This window comes from Thalassophryne amazonica, chromosome 2 (assembly GCF_902500255.1).
Source record: "Thalassophryne amazonica chromosome 2, fThaAma1.1, whole genome shotgun sequence".
In the NCBI taxonomy this organism is placed as follows: Eukaryota; Metazoa; Chordata; class Actinopteri; order Batrachoidiformes; family Batrachoididae; genus Thalassophryne; species Thalassophryne amazonica.
Genome location: NC_047104.1, coordinates 50,153,075 through 50,178,042, shown reverse-complemented (window position 1 = coordinate 50,178,042; position 24,968 = coordinate 50,153,075). Strand labels below are relative to the sequence as shown.

General features: G+C 39.5%; 1 protein-coding gene and 1 long non-coding RNA gene across 2 annotated transcripts in view; one reads left to right on the top strand and one right to left on the bottom strand.

Annotated features, from left to right (window-relative positions):
- wtip (WT1 interacting protein) overlaps positions 1-17,589 on the top strand; it is a 79,799-nt gene extending 62,210 nt beyond the window's left edge. The window contains exons 7-8 of the mRNA XM_034185957.1: positions 113-181; positions 16,798-17,589. Of these exons, the coding sequence (XP_034041848.1) occupies positions 113-181; positions 16,798-16,950 (222 nt within the window). The 3' untranslated portion in view covers positions 16,951-17,589. The remainder of the gene's footprint in view (positions 1-112; positions 182-16,797) is intronic.
- A 3,805-nt stretch (positions 17,590-21,394) lies between these two features.
- Positions 21,395-24,512, bottom strand: LOC117524197. The gene is made up of 2 exons (XR_004564735.1): positions 23,113-24,512; positions 21,395-21,956 (listed from the first exon to the last, which is right to left on the bottom strand). It is a non-coding gene; the product is annotated as an uncharacterized LOC117524197 (long non-coding RNA).
- Positions 24,513-24,968: the final 456 nt, after the last annotated feature.

The window sequence follows — 24,968 nt, the reverse complement described above, 5'->3', positions numbered from 1 at the left end:
TGTTGTGTCAGGACAAATTGCAGCTGCAGAGATCAAACCTGTGACATCCTGATATTATTAGTCTGATTTAATGTCAAGGCTGGCATCGCTGACATTGTGATTGTCCCTGCAGGGCTCTGAGGAGACTATTCGGGTTGTTTCTATGGACAAGGATTACCATGTGGAGTGTTACCACTGTGAGGTGAGATGCTCGTTCTGTCGCACCCAAACAGGATCTGAATCAGAGCGTCTGCTGTGTACAGTATGTGATGTGATGAGACAATTTTAGGGATGTGGATAATTCAGCTTTTCAGACTGCTGTGGAATGAATCAGATGACCAGAGTGTTGTTCCCACATGCATCCAGTCAGACAGATAGACGTGAGTGAGAGCAGCACCAGATGGGAAAAGACTAGACTGTGGGGTTTTTTGTTTGCTGTTTTTTGTTGTTGTTGTTGTTGTTTTTTACCAGAATGTGTGAATCATCTCAGTAGTTATGAACAACACATGTACATGCAGACTGAAAGAAGAAACAGAAAAAAATCCAGACGGCTACCAGCCCAGGGCTTACAGTTTAACACAGTGACTCACTGACAAAGCACATTCCATAGCTGAGCTCTGAAGTCAGCTGGGGACGTGTTGTCTCAACCCGTCTTGTGAAAGCCTGACTAGTCTCTGTCAGCAGTCAAACCCTGAAAGGCTGACTGATGTTCAGCCAACGGAGCTCAATGCATCCACTGACTGAGACTTTGGTGCTTCCCTTTTGTGATGCTGCTCATTTCCGACAAACAAGGAAAAATCAAAGGAAGTAGGTCTGAATCCACCTCCAGTTTAACACTGACATCATTATCAGCATAGCAATTCACGGTGTTGAAAGTAATGATGTCGACTTCTCTAACTCAGTTTTGAATGGCTAGTTGGTAAAATGCACTTTACCTGCACTTTGTGTGTTTCTACACTGTTGTGCACATGGCCGTTCTTTGGACTGCATGCCTTTGCAGTTTGTGTTGCATAATTGATCATACAAATGCACTTGTAATAAATACAATTTTTAATGCTTTTAAGGCAAAAGTATATCTTGTAAGTATATGCAGTAAGATGTAGTACATTGTGTTTTCTTGCATTAATTCTATGTATTTTTAAAGATAATCTCCAGAGATGTTTCAAGGCATGTAAAAATAATCTAAAAATAATATGCCTTACATAGCATTTGGGACAAAAATTGTCAGTGAAACTGCTGAAAAAGGATCTGACAGAAAATGTTTTCCTGCTTACATTTTGAAACATTCAGGAGCAAATGAACCAGGAGTCAAGCCACACCCACAAAACCTATGATTGGAATATTGACTTTATCAAGCAAGTGTAGGCATGTGCAGAGTAGAGTGCCTACATACTAAGAGTCGCAGCAACTAGCCATTTGAAGTCACATTGTTTCCTGGCTCGAGCCATCACTCACTTGATTTACTGTGTTTATGCATGGAAATACATAAACACAGTTATTACAAAGGGGAAGGCAGATGCTTTTAAGTTGGGAAAAAAAACCCATTTACCATTTTCTTTTAATTTATTATTATACATGTGAATAACAATCATGCGTGTATCTATACATCACCTGCTCCTGTAGCTGATCCTTAAAGATTACAGTACAGATGAAAAACAACAGGAATCAAACGTTATTATATACATTACATGTTCCAGAGGTTTGTGACTGTGTTTAATTAACGATCAGTTCAGGTTAAGGAGTGCGCTTAAGGAGCATTTCAGCTCAGAACTCCTCTACTTAACATACAAATGCACAAAAAAACCCCAACAGATAACTCCACGACAGTTATAGCCGTCTGAATCTTCCCAATGGTTTCCACCTGGCTGTCGCCCAGTTTCTGGCAAAATTTGATGCAGTCGCGCTGCTCCAGTCGTTCCTCCATTTCCTTGCAAAGAAAAAACGACGAGAGACTACACTCATCCTCACACAAAGGCTGCTTACCAGCAAATGATGTAATCAACAGCAGTGAAAAAACTCACGCATACGCACAAAGGTTCAAGGTTTGCTCATGCAAGCACACGTCATTCAAATCCATCAGCTTTTTGAAAAAAATTAAAATGTCGGATACTTTTCTAACAGACCTCGTATAATATGCATATGTCACGGACATGAAGGAGTGAAGCTCGTCAGCATCTCACCATGTCATTTAGGTCCTTCAGACTTTATTTTGAGTAAATGCTTCAGGAGAGCATTAGCATGGCAAAAATCTTTCAGCTTCTGGGGGGGGTTAGAGCCCCCCCGCCTTTTTAAGCAGTTTTCTTTCTTTGCCTCTCACATGCTTGGAAAAGCTCCTCACCATCTAACCATGTTCTTTAGGTCCTTCAGACTTTTTTCAGTAAAATGGTTCTTGGGAGCATGAGCATGACTAAATCCTTTCAGCTAAACCCCCTGCCTTTTTAAGCATTTTCTTTATTTTGCCTTTCATCTTCTGGAGGGGCTCTGCCCCCCATACTCCGCACCTATTTAAGCATTTTTCTTTTTTTTTTTGCAATTCAGCTAACCCCACCCCCCGAATTACAGCCCTCTTAACCCCCTGCCACTTTAAGCATTTTTTAAATGTAGATGTGAATTAATATTCAAAGTTTTCAGCTGGTTGAGAGTAGGGCTGTACAATATGGCCAAATTATTGTATCTCAATATTGTTATATAAATTGTCATGTATATGTCTCTTATATACATGCTGTCCATATTCTTGAGCTGCTTAGGTGGGTAGGGAGAGTTCCCATGGGATAAAAAAGCTTTTCAACCTACCATCCCTGGTTCTCAAGACCAGGCACCTAAGTGGCTCTACTCTCTCTTTTTTTTTTAGGTGTATCTTAGTAAACACTAGTAGAGTTCCACCTTAGATTTGAAATGTATAATAGAAGATATACTTTACTGAATTTTCATATCAGTATGCTAAACGATATGACTATGATTTGATACAAAGTGCAACAACAGTGAAAATTAAACATTCTTAAACAAAACAGTAATAATACCACACTTATTTTGCACTCATCATAAGGTTAGGATAATGTGCCCTCCAAAAGTATTGGAACTCTTGGAATTTCACACATTTTAATTTGTTTATGCCATTTTAAATACAAGAAATACAAAAAAATAAAGAACAAAAATTCCTAAAATTATCTTTCTCAAACTCAAACTGAAAGCAAATCTCTAAAACTTGATAAAACCTGTAAATAATAATCAGTTTTATTTTTTTATTTTATTTTTTATTTTATTGTTTTATTAGACAAATCAGGGGATGGAAACATGAACATTTCCAAGTCACTGACTATGTCTTGGACTTTATTTACATCAATTAAGAAGAAATACAAAAATACAAAAAATACAAAAAAAAAAAAAAGAAATACAAAAGTTCCTTTCACCAAAATATCAAATCTAGGCTTTCATCTCAAATCTACTTTCTGTGAAATTGTAGCTGAACTTTCACGTCTTCTTTTTAAGAAAATCCTCAACACCACTTCATCAGGAAGCTGGATTTTATATTTTCAATTAATTTATATCAAGTTGTAGAGATTTGCTTTCAGTTTGAGTAATGGAAGATAATTTTAGAAAAAAAATATATTTGAAATGGAATAAACAAAATAAAATATGTGAAATACCAAGTGTTCCAATACTTTTGAGGGCAATTGAGAAACACTGAGGAGCAGCATCTTACATCTCATATATAGTGCAGCAGATAAGAGAATATTTAGAGTGGAATCCCGCAAATGGTGATACAAACATCACATTCGACACAAATAATCCATAGACATGAACTCTTTAAAAAAAACTGATTGGCCACTTGAATTTTCAATAGGCAGCCAGGTAGGGGTCAATTGAAGAATTACACAGGGGTCAAAATTAAAAGATGCCCCAATCATATAGAAAACTACATCACATTATTTGCCTGATCATAAAGATTCCAAAAAAGGTATAGTTTGGACTTTCTGTGACTGAATGTTATGGAGTTATGGGGTAAAAGTAGCAAGAATGGTGACAGTTTCAGTTTGTACAGGGGTCAAAAGTTAAAGTTGCTTTAATTTAGCTCTGGCTGTATTTGTGCTGAATTTGATGCTTGTATCACCATTTGAAAGATTGTTTCAGTTATCTGCTGCACTAATAAGCCAACAGAGCATGAACCAGCTGCAGTCTGTGATCTTAAACATGTGTATATAAGGCAACCCGAATTAAAGGAGAAATGCTGCTTTTAACAACTTGGACCTCATTTCTGGCATAAAATATGGTAGTTTACTCATCAGTATACGTTTGGTGTCATTAGAAGTCCATAGTTCAAACGATGTGTTCATTTCAAATCTGAAGCAAACATTTTTCTTCTTCTTCTAAGGTAGATTAGAACTTTTTGTGGTACACAGCACAAACTACTGGACAGGAGGAACCTAGCAGTCAATGTGACTCACTGATTTGAAAATGCAGCTCTTTCAACCAGACGTGTGGTGCCGTGACATGTCAATCATCTGTGTCCAATCAGATTTCAGGGGAGTCCAGTGAAACCCTGGCCTCCGCTCTAGCTCCACCCATGCCAGGAAGTGTTCAACATTTCCTGTTTCACTGTGACTGAGAATTCAGCATTTCCTGTTTGAGTGTGAACTTGCCACTGAGTTCCCGCGAGATTGCATGGGATCTCGTCTGTCAATCCAGAAAGTGTTTGACATTTGAACATTTCCTGTTTTACTGTGGATTTGAATTTTGGCACTTCCTGTTAAGTGTGAACTTGCCACTGAGTTCCCGCGAGATTCCATGGGATCTCGTCTGTCAATCCAGAAAGTGTTTGACATTTGAACATTTCCTGTTTTACTGTGGATTTGAATTTTGGCACTTCCTGTTTAAGTGTGAACTTGCCACTGAGTTCCCGCGAGATTCCATGGGATCTCGTCTGTCAATCCAGAAAGTGTTTGACATTTGAACATTTCCTGTTTTACTGTGGATTTGAATTTTGGCACTTCCTGTTTGAGTGTGAACTTGCCACTGAGTTCCCGCGAGATTCCATGGGATCTCGTCTGTCAATCCAGAAAGTGTTTGACATTTGAACATTTCCTGTTTTACTGTGGATTCGAATTTTGGCACTTCCTGTTTGGGGCACCCAGTACCATGAGTGAGCTTCGTGCCCCTGTGTGATGCTTCGCTCATATAATTAACCAACATTTCTCAACACTACACCCAGTGAATCCCAACATCGCACATTCTTGAGAAATGTTGATTTCTCCAAATGCAAAACAATGGAGAACCGCATCCTACTTTTTCTGGGTCGGGCTCAAAACTTCTCAGTCGCTCCTCCTATGTTTACAGCCATAATTATAATATAAAAGCTTGAATGAAGGGTAGATATCGCTAAGATTTTATCAATATCGATACCATTATCGATTCCGCGTATTTATCCGATTCCTTGTCGATTCCCTTATCGATACCTCGTGAATTTTTTGTGTACTAAAAGTAAGCTTTACAGTTTTTCTATCTGTTTTATTCTTTTACTTCTGTTTTTAATTATGTATTTTAATTTTTTTATTTTATTTAATTTTTTATGTTGAACTGTTCTATGTGAGGCGCCTTGAGATGGCTTTTGTTGTGATTTGGCGCTTTATAAGCCGATTAAATTGAAATTGAGCAACATTTTATTGAGTCTTAAAGTAAATAAATATGAAATTGGTCATTGGATCCTTATACTTTGGACATAATAAACTCTACATGGTGGATCCTTGATCTCTGGACATAAATAGAAATAAACAAAATCTGTAGTTTTTGTCAAAAGCATTTCCTTTTAGACATTACTGGCATGAATGTCTTTCCATACATCTGAGCTGAGCTCTTGCAGCTGGCTGCGCTGCACGTCAGGATGTAATTTATAATGAATCCAGGACATCTCATTTGGGGAGGAAAAAAATGTTTTAGTTGATTATAGTTTCTTGTCTGTATTACAACGTTTGTAAGAGGTGTTATTTTATTTAAAGCGGCAATTTGTTTTGAATTCCGAGCCGTCTTTGTCTTGGCAGAGAGCCGCGTAGCATTTGGAGCTGTGCCAACGGAACGGAGGACGATTCTCGTTTCTTGACTGCAACAAGACAAGAGTCCCAGTTAGTGACTTTAATCCACACAAAAATGACTCACAATATTTTAATGACTTTGAGAGGGGTTAAGAAGTGGACTTGCTGTTTCTGAAGAGCAGCGAATCAAAGAAGCAACGAGCTAGTGGATCGAAGCATTGCTTCATTGGTTCACGCTGGTTCACACTTCAAAGTGGTGTCGCGCTGCAGAAACGGTTGATTACAGACCCGCTGCAGGGTCTGTAATCAACGTAGAGGAATGATAATTTTCCCGACAAACACCCTCAAAAACAACAGCTGCTCTGAAGGACCTATAAAGGAATCATTAAGCAAAAAGGCTATTAATATCGGTGGATCGAATCATTTCTTAACGATAGTTGAAAAGAACCAATTCTTGATACCCAACCCTAGTAGAGGTAGAACCTACACACTATGTACAAGTATGAACATGAACTTGCCTGATGGAGACATGAGCTAGATGTTTATTTTTCCATCTTTTACTCCTTTCTGTATCTGCAAGAATTCTACATTTTATATCAGTTTTCAGATCAGTTTTTGCATCCATATATACAAAATCCGATCATTTTGAAACTTTTTGGAGACTAAAACCATGCACACAACAACCCCCTATGTTAAAATGTGTGTGATTTACAATGTGGTCAATGCATGACCACTCTGGATTTGGAAACAATTTGGCAGCTATCAGTCAAAAGGTTGTTCAGGTCCAGGTTGTTGAATGTCACTGCTGTCAGTATGTAGGCACTCTGCCTTTGCTGCTGGATGTCACCAGAATTTTGGAGAATATAATGCTCCAAAAATATCTGGTCCACAAAAGAAACCTTATCGAAGAGGGCAGATGGCACAGAAATTACATTAGAATTTTAGTTAACTTGTCGGGTTTCTATTTCAGTTATAGCGCAGTGTAGTCAGGCAGCAATTGTGAAACAACACATTGCACACTATTTTAAGTATGAAAACACAGTCGGAACATGTCCACAGAAAGCAGCAGGACAGTGATGTTTGTATAATTTCTTAAATTGGACAGAAAAAAGACTGATGTCCTTTAAAAAAAACATGCAGATTTCACTGCTGTTGCTGCTTGGAGCAGCCGTCTTGGTCTATGAACAATGGGTATGTGGTGTTTGAGTAAGATGTCTTGGAATTCCAACTTCAGTGGGCATTCCTGGGGGAATTTCCACCTCTAAGCACAACTGAAGCACACTAACATTACAAGATCTATGGTCATCTTAAGATTGCCAAACCTTAGGGAATTGTACACCATGCAAATTGTAGCTATCGGTAATTGTGTTTAATGTGTTACATACTCAAGGAAAGTTAAAATAACTCAGATTCTTAAAAGGGGATCGAGACAGGGTTGTGGGATTAGTCGCTGCCTGTTCGCCCTTTACATAGAGCCACTGGCCCAAGCCATAGGCCAGAGTGAAGAGTTGAAGGGAATCCAGATCCAAGGAAGAGAACAAAAGATAGGATTATTTGCAGATGACGTTTTGTTATTTTTAGAAGACATTAATTCCTCTTTACCAAAATTAATGAGTATTTTACAAGAATTTAATTCATATTCTGGATATAAACTGAATATACCTAAAACACAGGTACTCCTTTTTAATCATAAACCCACAACAGAAATTGTAAGTAAGTACAATATTAACTGGGATAGTGGAAAAATTAAATATCTTGGAGTATTCCTGTCTAAAGATCTAATTTCTTTATATCAGGACAATTATAATTCAGTTAATCTAAAAATTAGAGCAGATATCCAGAGATGGTCCACCTATCCTTTAGACTTGACAAATAGGATAAATGTGGTGAAAATGAACATCTTGCCTAGACTTTTTTATTTATTTCAGTCACTTCCTATTGATATACCCTCCAAACAATTCACTGAATGGGACCGGATGGTATCTAGATTTATTTGGGATGGGAAGAGACCGAGGGTTAGATTCTCAACATTACAGTTGCCTAAAGATAAAGGGGGCATGGCATTACCTAATCTGAAGTTTTATTTTTATGTGGCTCAGCTGCGGTTTGTATGTTGCTGGTATGATCCTGGGTATTATGCCAAATGGAAAGAGATTGAGACATGTATACATGGGTATCGCATCCAAACACTTTTGGGGGAGGATTCCATACCCAATGATATCAAAAATTGTCTCAACCCAATAACAATATTCACAATAGAAACTTGGTATAAAGTAGCCAAACAATTAAAATTAAATAGGGAAAGAAAAGTACTAAAATGGATATTTTTGGACCATGAATTTAAACCTGCAAAATATGACTCAACATTTAAGAATTGGAGTAATAAAGGTGTTACAGCAATTTGTACAGTTATTAAAAATAAGGAGATTAGGAGCTTTCAAGATCTAAAAGCATCATTTGGACTCTTTCTTTCATTACTTCCAATTACGAGAGTACTACAATAAGGAAGTTAAACTAGAAGATGGGGGTGAAGAAAATGCAGTTTTAAAAACAATAACAGGTGCATATCAACAAAAAACACTCAAGATTATATCAAAACTTTATAATAGCATGATGTCATGCCAGAAGGTCACAACTCTATACGTTAAAGAAAAATGGGAACAAGAAATGATTACCACAATAACAGATCAGGAATGGTACAGGATATGCGAGTTGGCACAGTCTTCCACCACTTCACTAAAATGGAGGGAATTCAACTGGAAGAATGTAATTCGATTTTTTATAACACCTTGTATAAAGAGTAGACAGTTGTCAAGTCAACAAATTTGTTGGAGACAATGTGGAATGATCAATGTTAATCACACTCGTATTTTTTGGGATTGTTCACAGATTGCGGCATACTGGATTTCAATCCATTCAACCCTGACACAAGTACTTCGGTACTCTGTCCCTTTTACACCAGTAACAATATACTTAGGACATGTTTCTGGAGTTGTTACAAATAGAGATGAGTATTTAGTCAAAATTTTTTTAACTTCAGCAAGAAAGGCCATAACAAGAAGATGGCTTAAACCTGAACCACCGAACCTCACTGAATGGATGGACTTTGTACAGGAAATATTCACTATGGAGAAAATGACATTCACTCTGCGACTGGAAGAAGAGAAAATTATGGAAAAATGGGACAAATGGATTACATACCAAAAGACACTTGTTACATAACTAAACATTTAACATGTAATAATACTTTAATGGTTGCGGTTGTTCCCCCCCCTCTTTTTTTTTTTTTTTTTTTCTATTTGTTTGTGTGCATTCATCTTGGTCAATATATTCAATCAGAATTGAAATGAAAAAGGGTTGTAATTTTCTATTGAAAACTCAATAAAACATTTGTGAAAAAAAAAAAGAAAAAATTTTTTGTGTGTACATATATATATATATATATATATATATATATATATATATATATATATATATATATATATACATACATACACACACAGCCATTTAGATTATTAATTTAGTGTTGAAAGTTTCCACAAGTTTCTGTTTTTAGGTTACAAAAAAATATTTGTGACAAAAGCTATTTTATGTATCTATACAAAGGCTATGGGGTATGCTAAAAGCATTCCTAGTAAATCGCTTCTTGTTAGGCAAAAATGTTGTTAAAAAGTGTATGGAGAGTATGATTTCAGGTGTAAAAATGTGTGTTTACCTCACTAAATTCAAAGGAACTTTTTTTAAATGACTGGTTACACCATTGGCCACTTACCTTAGCAGTCTTCCCATTCTAGAACACTGCCTTCCACTAAGTCATTACTAGTTGACTGTTGATCAGGAATAAGACACTTGACAGGTTGCAGTTTGGTCCATAGCTGGATTTAGATCTAGTTCTGACAGATTGTGCAGTATAGGTATAATTATGCTCTGTCATTATATATATATATATATATATATATATATATATATATATATATATATATATATATATATATATATATATATATATATATATATATATATATATATATATATACGAGGGCTGTCAATAAAGTTACGGTCCTTTTTATTTTTTTCAAAAACTATATGGATTTCATTCATATGTTTTTACGTCAGACATGCTTGAACCCTCGTGCGCATGCGTGAGTTTTTCCATGCCTGTCGGTGACGTCATTCGCCTGTGAGCACTCCTTGTGGGAGGAGTCGTCCAGCCCCTCGTCGGAATTCCTTTGTCTGAGAAATTGCTGAGAGACTGGCGCGTTGTTTGATCAAAATTTTTTCTAAACCTGTGAGACACATCGAAGTGGACACGGTTCGAAAAATGAAGCTGGTTTTCAGTGAAAATTTTAACGGCTGATGAGAGATTTTGAGGTGATTCTGTCGCTTTAAGGACTTTTCACGGTGCGAGACGTCGTGCAGCGCTCTCAGCCGCCGTCATCAGCCTGTTCAAGCTGAAAACCTCCACATTTCAGGCTCTATTGATCCAGGACGTCGTGAGAGAACAGAGAAGTTTCAGAAGAAGTCGGTTTCAGCATTTTATCCGGATATTCCACTGTTAAAGGAGATTTTTTTAATGAAAGACGTGCGGACGGGTCCGCGCGTCGGGACGCAGCCGCCGCGACGCTCCGCCACAGGAAAAACACCTCTGTTGAAAGCCTTAAGGACAAGTTGGAACATGTCCTGCCTGTTAAACAATTTCTCATATACTCACTCCACTGAAAGCCATCAAAAGCCGCCTGGATTTTACAAATGGTTATCAACACGGAGGTGTTTTTCCTGTGCCGTCGCACCGCGTCGGCTGCGTCCCGACACGCGGATCCGTCCGCACGTCTTTCATTAAAAAAATCTCCTTTAACAGTGGAATATCCGGATAAAATGCTGAAACCGACTTTTTCTGAAACTTCTCTGTTCTCTCACGACGTCCTGGATCAATAGAGCCTGAAATGTGGAGGTTTTCAGATTGAACAGGCTGATGACGCCGCCTGAGAGCGCTGCGCGACGTCTCGCACCGTGAAAAGTCCTTAAAGCGACAGAATCACCTCAAAATCTCTCATCAGCCGTTAAAATTTTCACTGAAAACCAGCTTAATTTTTCGAACCGTGTCCACTTCGATGTGTCTCACAGGTTTAGAAAAAATTTTGATCAAACAACGCGCCAGTCTCTCAGCAACTTCTCAGACAAAGGAATTCCGACGAGGGGCTGGATGACTCCTCCCACAAGGAGTGCTCACAGGCGAATGACGTCACCGACAGGCGTGGAAAAACTCACGCATGCGCACGAGGGTTCAAGCATGTCTGACGTAAAAACATATGAATGAAATCCATATAGTTTTTGAAAAAAATAAAAAGGGCCGTTACTTTATTGACAGCCCTCGTATATATATATATATATATATATATATATATATATATATATATATATAATTTATTTATTTTTTTTCCCAGCTATTTTTTGGTGCACCCAGCATAACTCATGAGTCAGAGCCATCTGCTTTGGCCATGCTACCAGTGACAATAAATAAATAAATAAATAAATAAATAAGCAAAGCAAAAAATTGTCAAATATGCAAGACACAGATGAAGGAACAAATCATCCAGATACTTATAATGTCCAGTGGTCATTGTGCCCAATAGTCAAAATGAGGGAATTATGTCAAAATGTGCATTATGAGGGAACATCAGCTGTAACAATTTGGCCAGGTACTTATCACTGAGTGCCTCAGTGTTGAGGACCCCAGCAACCGGAAGAGTCCTGTTATGTGTCGACGCGGATTGAGGAGCGAACCTGCGTCAGACAGGACCCAGCGCTAAAAATAACCAGAAAGCGGTTCCAAACAAAAACTATTTATTATACACCTGTGTTAAAAAGTGTAAAAACATAAAAAAACAACGTCCCTCTGGTGGAGTGATCCGCGGCTCGCTCTCCAGCGCCCGCAAGGATTAAAGCCGGCGCTCCTGGACTTCCTACCACCGCCAAACACCCCCCAGGTGGACACGACAAACTGATTCTCTGTGAAGCAAAGAGACGGTGAGGTAAGTCAACAGATACAACTATATCTTCCAATAAACACACGCTGCCAGCAACACACTCAGGTCAGTGTCCTTTTTTTTTACTTTATGCAAATGAGCAGCTTCTCACAACAGGTGGAGGATCACTTATCCTTCACGCCACAGCAGTGAGAAGCAAACTGCGCAATTCTCTTTACAATTCCAGTATACTGTGTAACAAAACACCAAGTTACTATCAACAAGTACCTAAACACTTAATTACCTTTCGTGTGTGCTGACAGCATGTGTCCTCACCCCTCCCTGCTTCACGGGCTCGATGTGTCAAACCCAGGCGCGGTCCTCAGCGTCTCACAAACGAACGTCACAAGGTCGATTTCCCGGCAGTTCTGCTTGAATCACACATGACTTAAATGCAGAACGCCATCCAATTATCTGCTTCAGCTGCAAGTCGTCCAGGTTGCACGTGAGCACCGATCACAGGTGCTTTCCATGATGTTGATGAGGGTGAAGACTCTTCAGCCAGCACCTTCTTCACAGACAAATCAGCCCTCATGCCACCTGGAGAGCAAAGAAAAGAAAAGAACACCAAAACATCCAGCCACACCCCCCAACACACAACAGAGTCCAGGGGGTTGCCCAAGTATCACCTGAGTGTAGTGGATAGATGGCTACTATCAAGAGGTGAGAAAACTGGGGTTGGAAAACGTATACGTGCGACACATGCTCCCAGGACTGATCTGACCTGAACTGGTGTGAATCACAACAGCAGTGGTCTTGAAAGCCCTGTTGTGATGGAGTATACGAGTGTAATCATTGACTACCAATAACCAGCAAAAATCTATTTAAGCATAAAAATTCAAAAAGAAAAAATAATATAGCACCTTCTACTGCACCACAGACTAAAACAGTTAAATGTGGTCTATTAAACATTAGGTCTCTCTCTTCTAAGTCCCTGTTGGTAAATGATATAATAATTGATCAACATATTGATTTATTCTGCCTAACAGAAACCTGGTTACAGCAGGATGAATATGTTAGTTTAAATGAGTCAACACCCCCGAGTCACACTAACTGTCAGAATGCTCGTAGCACGGGCCGGGGCGGTGGATTAGCAGCAATCTTCCATTCCAGCTTATTAATTAATCAAAAACCCAGACAGAGCTTTAATTCATTTGAAAGCTTGTCTCTTAGTCTTGTCCATCCAAATTGGAAGTCCCAAAAACCAGTTTTATTTGTTATTATCTATCGTCCACCTGGTCGTTACTGTGAGTTTCTCTGTGAATTTTCAGACCTTTTGTCTGACTTAGTGCTTAGCTCAGATAAGATAATTATAGTGGGCGATTTTAACATCCACACAGATGCTGAGAATGACAGCCTCAACACTGCATTTAATCTATTATTAGACTCTATTGGCTTTGCTCAAAAAGTAAATGAGTCCACCCACCACTTTAATCATATCTTAGATCTTGTTCTGACTTATGGTATGGAAATAGAAGACTTAACAGTATTCCCTGAAAACTCCCTTCTGTCTGATCATTTTTTAATAACATTTACATTTACTCTGATGGACTACCCAGCAGTAGGGAATAAGTTTCATTACACTAGAAGTCTTTCAGAAAGCGCTGTAACTAGGTTTAAGGATATGATTCCTTCTTTATGTTCTCTAATGCCATATAACAACACAGTGCAGAGTAGCTACCTAAACTCTGTAAGGGAGATAGAGTATCTCGTCAATAGTTTTACATCCTCATTGAAGACAACTTTGGATGCTGTAGCTCCTCTGAAAAAGAGAGCTTTAAATCAGAAGTGTCTGACTCCATGGTATAACTCTCAAACTCGTAGCTTAAAGCAGATAACCCGTAAGTTGGAGAGGAAATGGCGTCTCACTAATTTAGAAGATCTTCACTTAGCCTGGAAAAAGAGTCTGTTGCTCTATAAAAAAGCCCTCCGTAAAGCTAGGACATCTTTCTACTCATCACTAATTGAAGAAAATAAGAACAACCCCAGGTTTCTTTTCAGCACTGTAGCCAGGCTGACAAAGAGTCAGAGCTCTATTGAGCTGAGTATTCCATTATCTTTAACTAGTAATGAGTTCATGACTTTCTTTGCTAACAAAATTTTAACTATTAGAGAAAAAATTACTCATAACCATCCCAAAGACGTATCGTTATCTTTGGCTGCTTTCAGTGATGCCGGTATTTGGTTAGACTCTTTCTCTCCGATTGTTCTGTCTGAGTTATTTTCATTAGTTACTTCATCCAAACCATCAACATGTTTATTAGACCCCATTCCTACCAGGCTGCTCAAGGAAGCCCTACCATTATTTAATGCTTCGATCTTAAATATGATCAATCTATCTTTGTTAGTTGGCTATGTACCACAGGCTTTTAAGGTGGCAGTAATTAAACCATTACTTAAAAAGCCATCACTTGACCCAGCTATCTTAGCTAATTATAGGCCAATCTCCAACCTTCCTTTTCTCTCAAAAATTCTTGAAAGGGTAGTTGTAAAACAGCTAACTGATCATCTGCAGAGGAATGGTCTATTTGAAGAGTTTCAGTCAGGTTTTAGAATTCATCATAGTACAGAAACAGCATTAGTGAAGGTTACAAATGATCTTCTTATGGCCTCGGACAGTGGACTCATCTCTGTGCTTGTTCTGTTAGACCTCAGTGCTGCTTTTGATACTGTTGACCATAAAATTTTATTACAGAGATTAGAGCATGCCATAGGTATTAAAGGCACTGCGCTGCGGTGGTTTGAATCATATTTGTCTAATAGATTACAATTTGTTCATGTAAATGGGGAATCTTCTTCACAGACTAAAGTTAATTATGGAGTTCCACAAGGTTCTGTGCTAGGACCAATTTTATTCACTTTATATATGCTTCCCTTAGGCAGTATTATTAGACGGTATTGCTTAAATTTTCATTGTTACGCAGATGATACCCAGCTTTATCTATCCATGAAGCCAGAGGACACACACCAATTAGCTAAACTGCAGGATTGTCTTACAGACATAAAGACATGGATGACCTCTAATTTCCTGCTTTTAAACTCAGATAAAACTGAAGTTATTGTTCTTGGCCCCACAAATCTTAGAAACATGGTGTCTAACCAGATCCTTACTCTGGATGGCATTACCCTGACCTCTAGTAATACTGTGAGAAATCTTGGAGTCATTTTTGATCAGGATATGTCATTCAAAGCGCATATTAAACAAATATGTAGGACTGCTTTTTTGCATTTACGCAATATCTCTAAAATCAGAAAGGTCTTGTCTCAGAGTGATGCTGAAAAACTAATTCATGCATTTATTTCCTCTAGGCTGGACTATTGTAATTCATTATTATCAGGTTGTCCTAAAAGTTCCCTAAAAAGCCTTCAGTTAATTCAAAATGCTGCAGCTAGAGTGCTGACGGGGACTAGAAGGAGAGAGCATATCTCACCCATATTGGCCTCTCTTCATTGGCTTCCTGTTAATTCTAGAATAGAATTTAAAATTCTTCTTCTTACTTATAAGGTTTTGAATAATCAGGTCCCATCTTATCTTAGGGACCTCGTAGTACCATATCACCCCAATAGAGCGCTTCGCTCTCAGACTGCAGGCTTACTTGTAGTTCCTAGGGTTTGTAAGAGTAGAATGGGAGGCAGAGCCTTCAGCTTTCAGGCTCCTCTCCTGTGGAACCAGCTCCCAATTCAGATCAGGGAGACAGACACCCTCTCTACTTTTAAGATTAGGCTTAAAACTTTCCTTTTTGCTAAAGCTTATAGTTAGGGCTGGATCAGGTGACCCTGAACCATCCCTTAGTTATGCTGCTATAGACGTAGACTGCTGGGGGGTTCCCATGATGCACTGTTTCTTTCTCTTTTTGCTCTGTATGCACCACTCTGCATTTAATCATTAGTGATCGATCTCTGCTCCCCTCCACAGCATGTCTTTTTCCTGGTTCTCTCCCTCAGCCCCAACCAGTCCCAGCAGAAGACTGCCCCTCCCTGAGCCTGGTTCTGCTGGAGGTTTCTTCCTGTTAAAAGGGAGTTTTTCCTTCCCACTGTAGCCAAGTGCTTGCTCACAGGGGGTCGTTTTGACCGTTGGGGTTTTACATCATTATTGTATGGCCTTGCCTTACAATATAAAGCGCCTTGGGGCAACTGTTTGTTGTGATTTGGCGCTATATAAAAAAAAAATTGATTGATTGATTGAGTGTAACTTCAATGAAGTCATCCCTAAGTTTATGAGAATCACAGCTGTCTCATCGAAGTCGACCAACACTGCTTGACAGACGTGAATCACCTCACCTGGCCTCTTTCATTATGAAGGAGCAGGATTTGTGTTCATTTTACAGAGTTACTTAAAAACGGATCTGCACATTCTCAGAATGGAGATCCGTTCACAAATGTGAATATATGGATACGAGGACCAGATCAAACCTTATAGAGAACTTTGCCTTTAGACACTTTTCTAGCCACAAAAATCCAGTCAAACGTTTGCCTAAATACATTGATCCGTTTGTACACAGTAAAATCACCAGTGTTAAATTAACACTGACAGTGAACATATGGTCCCACTCTGGCCATACTAGGACCATATATACACTGGCAGTGTTAATTTTACACTCGTGATTTTACTGTACCTTCAAATATTTGAACCACTTTGACTGACGCCACAAAAAAATTTGATACTTCAGGAAGTGCTGCTTAAAATATATTTTTATGTTCACAGAACACACACGGGAGTGCTTTTAATGGTCTTCTTCATGTTTGTTCTTTTGTTGCCTTGTTAGGACTGTGGTCTCCAGCTAAATGACGAGGAGGGTCACCGCTGTTATCCACTGGAAGGTCACCTGCTTTGCCACAGCTGCCACATACACCGACTCCAGTCCCAGGTCCCTGCCCGCCCGCCGCCGAGCTACCCTCTTCATGTTACTGAACTGTAAGAACGAGAGGCTGGGCATCAACCAGGCTACGCATCAAGCTCTGCCTCCCGGGGGACCTGTCAGAGCCAGATGGACCCAAATCCTGCGGGCTTGCCCTTCCAGTAGTTCTAGGGAAGCCTCTGCTGCCTTTGTCCTCAGCCGGGCGGCCAGGTCGTGGACTTACACACAAAGTGCAGCTCCCACGACTAGCCCTACCATCACATGATGGGCCTGGGGAAAAGAAAGGGAGAAAAAAACGGATTCCCTCCCTCTCAGTCTGTAGTTTATTCTTACCCCTTCCCTTTGGGCGCCTACACCCCAGCTCGCCCAGAAACCCCCTTGTGACGACACACCTCTTGACCCCTGCACATTCATCAAAACAAGGGTTTTGGCTCAGAAGAGAAAATGCAAACTGCTCTCTCTCCTTATGCCCATGCCTTTCTTCAAATTACTTGTTATTCATTCCTGGACTTATAGTGAAGTGGTTTACCACAAAGAATTCACCAGTGCTGTCACAACTGAGAACGTTGCTGTTTCTGATGTCACGTAGGCCAGAGAACAAGCCGACGCAGTTGGTGCAGGGCGCGCGGTGCCTTCAGGATCGGCTCTGTCGGCAGCTTCAGACACTTAAAACAGAGCCCTGCTAAAGGCTATGCAAAAGAGCATCATGACACACGGCTGTGAGAAACATAAAGTATTCACTCTTCACCCTGCATCACCTCAGTATAACAGATGCACCGACACCAACTGACAGACATTCCAGTTAGAAGTCCCAGACCTTGAGAGAATCACAGGCAGTGTCTTAATGATTATAACAGAAAAAATGTTTTAGATGCACATAGATTGTGTTTTATATATGAATATATATTTTGCAGATGTTTTCTGTGTAAGATCCTAGATGTAGATTTCTGTGCTCATTATAGAATCAGAGGTAAAACACACTGTCTGTCACTCAGTTTGATGCCTTTGGGTCTGTTGTTTCAGTTTTATCCTCCAGTACACAGCGTCTCTTCATGTCTGTCAGGGCTGCAGAGATCCACTGTATTTTTTTTTAAATAAGCCAATCTAGATCAAACAGTATTTGCCTGCATTTTCCCCTTACTTGAAGCACCAGATGGAGGCCAAGTCTGCTGATTTTTAAAAGACATTTTAACTCAGAATATTTGGCAATAAATTTATACAGTGGACTACATTTATATAGCGCTTTTCTATCTGCATCAGACGGTCAGACCGCTTTTCAAATAATGCCTCACATTCACCCTGATGTCAGGGTGCTGCCATATAAGGTGCTCACTACACACCGGGAGCAACTACAGGATTAAGGACCTTGCCCAAGGGCCCTTAGTGATTTTCCGGTCAGGTTGGGAAAAGTTGTATCATCTTCCCCTAACGGCTGTATCAAACACTGACCTTCAATTGTTTGCATACATATGCAAATTTCAGAATTGCTCTCATTTAAAAATATGTCATAGTTTAAAATATATACATTGAAAGTTATTTAAATTGAAAAACATTTGTGACAGTTTATATCCTAAATCGCTATTTTTCTGTTCATTATTATTATTATTGTTATTATTATTATTATTATTATTACTATTATTATTATTATTTATTGGCCCTGCCATAGATTAGCAGCCTGTCTCGGGTGCTCAGTCTCTCACCCAGTGCCTGTTGGGATGGGCTCCAGCTCCCCCATGACCCTTAACTGGAATAAGCTGTTATAGAAAATGACAGAATGAATGAATTATTATTGCTTCTTTTTGAAAGTCCAAGTTATATTTAATTTAGGCATACCATTGGCTCTATATTTATGTACCTAACAAAGCATAAATAATCATTGCTGCTGATTTATTAAAGCAAACAGTCAGACAGTCAAACAAGAAGAAGCTGAAAGCAATTCAAGTTGTAAATTACTTTAAATTCACAGAAAATGCAGTGTTGAGTTTTATTGCAGACTGTCAAGTGATGCCAGACACTGTTATTTGAAATATTGATCAGAGCATATTTGATGCATGCAGCAGCTGCTAGCAACCTCCTCACAGCACGATCGTGACGAGGCCTCCCAAATCTGTTTTCCGATTATTTAACATTTTTCCATTTGGGAATCAACTTGTAGTTTCTGTAAATAGTAGGAAACCTATCATACACAGCTTGACATCTTTGCAGATAAATTATGCCAATTCTAGGGTGTCGATAATGTTCCAAATTATGACATATTGCTTTAATATGTGGATCATGATATCTGTTAAAGGAATCGTATGCAAAATTATTTTATAGCTACTGATTGCAGTTAAATATGATTTGGGTTTCTTGTTTAATACTTTCAAAGTACCACAATTATGTGCCCATGCATGTGCAAATTACCCTTATATAAGCAAAATGTAGGCATTAAATGGCTCGTGTTGGACTTCCACGGCATATGTTACAGGAATCCAAATTTGAACTACTGTTTCAGAAATGGTCACAGAGCCTGGTCATGTCCTGTGTGAAGCAGTGTTCATGTTATTGGAACAAAACATGTTTTGCATAAATCTCCTCCATTATTAGGCATTGTGTTGCAACACTTTTGTGTGGAGGAACGACTTGATGCACAGAGGTGAAGCGCATCAAAAGTTCAAAATTATTGAACCTTGACCCTGCAGAGGTTTTGACTTTGTACACGCAGCCAATGAATGTAGAGTTGGACCGTGTCTGCGTTTGTCATGGAGGCTAATGCTAATAGCATAGAATAGCATGAAGAAATGTGTGCCAGCAGAGAAGTTTCCTGTTGGCACCAAAGTAAAAAAATAAATAAAAAATAAAAATTGTATGGGGAAATGTCAGCTTCCAATATGAAAAAAAAATGACATGGCTAATGCTATCAATTGGTGCAAACCAGACTTAAAGTATAGCGCCACATGTCTGGATGGTAAAGATCTTTGTCCACGAATGCCACAGTAACGTGAACACACCTTGACGCATCCACCCCAATTGTAGAAGAGACAGAAGCTCCACCTCCAGAAGCTTGCCACACCCCTTTCAGTGGAGGTGGGGATGTTGGTGGAGTGAGGCATCATCTCAGTTTTCAATATTTGTTTCTAAGGCAGGTGTTGATCAATATTAGCTTCATGAAAAGCTTTAATAATAGATGAAAAATAAAACATGTTGAATTGTGCTGGAAGGCAAACATCAGTTTGTGACTCAGAATACCGACTGTTGATGCTTCTATTATAAACATTTGAATAAAGCATCTGCGAGCTTTCTTGTCGAAATATGAAAAAAAGTCCATTTGGAGGCAGTTTTCTGTCCATCACATCTCCTGTGCACAAAGCAACTTCTCCTGTCTGGTGCTCCAAGAGGAATTAAAGTCGGTGTTCACATTGCTTACAAATACTTTTTGTTCCAGGTTGGACTGAGATGCTGTGTTCTGGTTCGTCTCCAAACACTGGTTTTGTCATATGAGCACTGAAAACGCCAGACACTACTACTACTACTACTACTACTATAACAAAAAAAAAACTCCACATGCCTTAACACTCAACAGGCATGTGCGTGTGTTTTTCCTGCCACGTAGTTTCCTGTTGTGTTTTGGGAAGGCCCTGAAACCCCAGAGTTGCTGGTCCCACCTGGGGTTTTTGGGGAGACCGTGCTGGCTGTGTGTATGTGCGTGCAGGTGTTTGCATGTACGTATGTGTTTCACTGAGTGAGTAGAATGTGTGCTGTGTGCATTATATGTGCAGATATGCAAACAAAAACAACGTGAGACAAAAACCAGCTTGTGACTGGGCCGCAGCGGTCCGTCCACCAGTTTGCAAGGTTTCTGTCACCAGCATATTTTACTGACATTCCCTTTAAGAGTTATTTTCAAAAGGAGAGATATGAGGAAAACTTAACTCGTGTCAGGATGCTTATGTCAGATGTGTGTGTGTGTGTGTGTGTGTGTGTGTGTGTGTGTGTGTGTGTGTGTGTGTGTGTGTGTGTGTGTGTGTGTGTGTGTGTGTGTGTGTGTGTGTGTGTGTGTGTGTGTGTGTGTGTGGCAGGGCCACTGAAGGGCAGCAGAGCATCCAACATAGTCACTCCCCACATGCTCTCTCACCATCCAGGTGCTGATGTTAGTGTCTGTTCATCATCATGTTCCACCTCTTTGTGTCTCGTGCTCGCTCTCCAGCATCATCCCGGTGGGTCTGGAACTGTCCCTTATAACATTTTAAGTGCTTTTCAGCACTTATAAGTACAGTTTTATTTCTCCAAGACCAAAATCTCCAGAAGGTCTCCTTGTACTTCATGTTTTTCACATCGCTCTGGTCTTGGACTGTTGGACTGCAGCAGTTGTGTTGCAGGTGCAAAGAAACATAATAGTAGGAATAAAACATAAATAAAAAAACTTAGTTGGCAGCCTCAAACTATTTCAGAAAGTCTGCAGCCACTCCTGCATCGTTAGAATGGTTAAAATTGGGCTCACTATATTATTTAAATTTTACATTTATTTTTTTAATCGATACATGACAACACATGATTCATATTTCAGGTTAAACATTCTCCAATTATGACCATTTTCAGCAGTTGTTGTAGAAACTCAGTTCATGTCTGAAGTGACTCTGCTGTGACATGTGTGACAGAAGTCCATGCTGCAGGTCTGTGCTCTGTGACACCCCCCCAGAAACATGACCTCTCTTCAAGAAAGAGGCGTGGCCAACTGCAGCTCTTTTACATTTAACACAACAGTCACATAAACAGGTTGTTTATTAAAGACCTGAAAAGTTTCATTATTCATCACCTCAGTGTCTGTGGGGTATTTGTGGGGACCTGTAATATCCACTTATACACCACCATGCAAGTGATATTAGCTTGCCCATAAGGAACATAATATAGGCTTTTTTTAAATTTAGTTTCTAAATTTTACATTAAACATTTGATTATTTTATTTATTTTAGCCATTCTGCAAAATCAGAGGATGCTGAACAAGCTGCTAATTGTGGCAACTGTTTGTAAAGGAAAGCAGTGTTAATTTTGACAGCATATTTTGGTTTAGTTTCAGTCATAGTCAACTAAAATGCCTTTTAGTTTTACTCATACACTCAACAAAAATATAAACGCAACACTTTTGGTTTTGCTCCCATTTTGTATGAGATGAACTCAAAGATCTAAAACTTTTTCCACATACACAATATCACCATTTCTCTCAAATATTGTTCACAAACCAGTCTAAATCTGTGATAGTGAGCACTTCTCCTTTGCTGAGATAATCCATCCCATCTCACAGGTGTGCCATACCAAGATGCTGATTAGACACCATGATTAGTGCACAGGTGTGCCTTAGACTGCCCACAATAAAAGGCCACTCTGAAAGGTGCAGTTTTGTCACACAGCACAATGCCACAGATGTCGCAAGATTTGAGGGAGCGTGCAATTGGCATGCTGACAGCAGGAATGTCAACCAGAGCTGTTGCTCTTGTATTGAATGTTCATGTCTCTACCATAAGCCGTCTCCAAAGTCGTTTCAGAGAATTTGGCAGTACATCCAACCAGCCTCACAACCGCAGACCACGTGTAACCACACCAGCCCAGGACCTCCAGATCCAGCATGTTCACCTCCAAGATCGTCTGAGACCAGCCACTCGGACAGCTGCTGAAACAATCGGTTTGCATAACCAAAGAATTTCTGCACAAACTGTCAGAAACCGTCTCAGGGAAGCTCATCTGCATGCTCGTCGTCCTCATCGAGGTCTCGACCTGACTCCAGTTTGTCATCGTAACCGACTTGAGTGGGCAAATGCTCACATTCGCTGGCGTTTGGCACGTTGGAGAGGTGTTCTCTTCACGGATGATGTGAAGGAGATGTGTTGCACTGCATGAGGCAAATGGTGGTCACACCAGATACTGACTGGTATCCCCCCCCAATAAAACAAAACTGCACCTTTCAGAGTGGCCTTTTATTGTGGGCAGTCTAAGGCACACCTGTGCACTAATCATGGTGTCTAATCAGCATCTTGATATGGCACACCTGTGAGGTGGGATGGATTATCTCAGCAAAGGAGAAGTGCTCACTATCACAGATTTAGACTGGTTTGTGAACAATATTTGAGGGAAATGGTGATATTGTGTATGTGGAAAAAGTTTTAGATCTTTGAGTTCATCTCATACAAAATGGGAGCAAAACCAAAAGTGTTGCGTTTATATTTTTGTTGAGTATAATTTAGTCACCTGAATTGTTCCCATTGTAGTTTAGCTTTAGTCGACTAAATATAATATTTAAGTCAAATAAATCTCAGTTCGCTAAAAAAATTTGTGATTTCTTAATCAACTAATACTATTCAGATGATGAAATTATGACTAAAACTAAATCCAAGTTTAGTCATATGTGACTGAAACTAAACCAAAATATGCTGTCAAAATTATTATTGAAGGAAAGTTAATCAGTTGCACCAACAGCAGAACAAATTTTTGTCCTCTAACATAAAAGCTGCATGTCTCATCTACAAGGAATTCACTTTAGTCAAGTGTTGTGTAATTTCAAAAACAGCTTGTTTTTTTTGTTTTGTTTTGTTTTTTTTTTCTGCTGAATGTGCAAGTTAAACGCTACGGCCCGAGGGCTGATCCAGAGATCAGCCTCAGAGATTACGTAACCGTGTTGAGGTGCAGCTACTCAGTCTGATCAGAATGACTGCATCAGATTGGTGTCTATTAAGGGACTAATTTAGCCGTTCTAACGAGATAGGACAGGCCTCACAGGATACTGTTGTTAGAATTTTGCTCTAGAAAAGTCACGCTTGAGCAGAAAGGTGAGGACCCTCGAGCCTTCGTGTGACCTTCATATCAGGGAGGGGACAAGAATTGGCAATGATCTATACCAATGAAGTAAAATTATTCAGGACTTGACCGCTGCAGGCTGGTGGACCATAAATCATAAAATTGTAGATAGAGACTCGATCCCTGGTCTAGTATCTACCTACAATTGTCCAGGGGTGTAGTGTATACCTGCACTTTGATAAAGTATGTCCAGTTTGTGCTAATGAGTTTAGTCAGGTGTGTGCAGAGTTGATGACACCTGAACTACTGTTTTTGATGGCTCACAGTGGAGGCTAGGACAAAATATTTACTCATGGAAGTGGCCATATATAACAATAGGACATAGACGGACAAGTTCAGAAATTTTGTTTGTCAGTTTTCACTGTTAGAAATAATGTGAATAAAGTTGAGCACAAGCTTGGAAGAAATACAATACACCTACAGATGCCGATGCACGAGACAGTCACATCTGTTAGTGTCAGATTTACGAAGAAAACAAGGGTATTGGGCCTTTTTCTGTGTTGAAGGACGTGGCTGCCTTCAGGCTGACGAGGCATCGCATTCAACAGCCTGACCACACTGTTCCCTCGGGTTGAGTTTGAGACCCTCTGTCTGCAGGATGCAGTACCACGCGTCGTGTTCTCTGTCCACCAGGATTGCAAAGGCTCATAGTCTTACTGCAGTATAGCTCCTAATAACGACTACTGAATCTGCTCAGGCTGAGTAAAGCAGAGATTGGTGATGGGGCTCAATGCAGGCAGAAAGTTCTCTCTGATGTAACCTGATATAATGAAATTCATCTGAATGTAATAACTGTTTGTGTAAATTTGGCAAACTTATGTTCCCCTAGTTATACATGTGTAAAAGGAAAAAAAAGGAAGCGACTTCCTATGTGTGACATTCCTTTTTTTGTCTGTTGTCTTGGTTCACTTCAAGCTTTGTGTGCTACACTTGAAGACTGATGCTACATTTTTTTCCCCCAATATCTTTTCCATCACACCAGACTGGATGTCGTAAATCCACTTGGTGTGTGTGTGTTTTTTTAAGTACTTCATGTTCTATTGCACAACACACTGATAGTCCCCCTGTACATATATAAAGGATAGTTTTGTAATTTGCTGTCAAAAATCACTTGGAAAGAGAAGGTTTCTTCTCCTACTGGTAGTTCCAATAAGCACATCTTGACACTTGTCACGCCTTTGTATCGCTGCGTTTTGATTACCTAGATGGTTCGTTAAAAAAGGAATCTAGATCTATTTATCTAAACATGA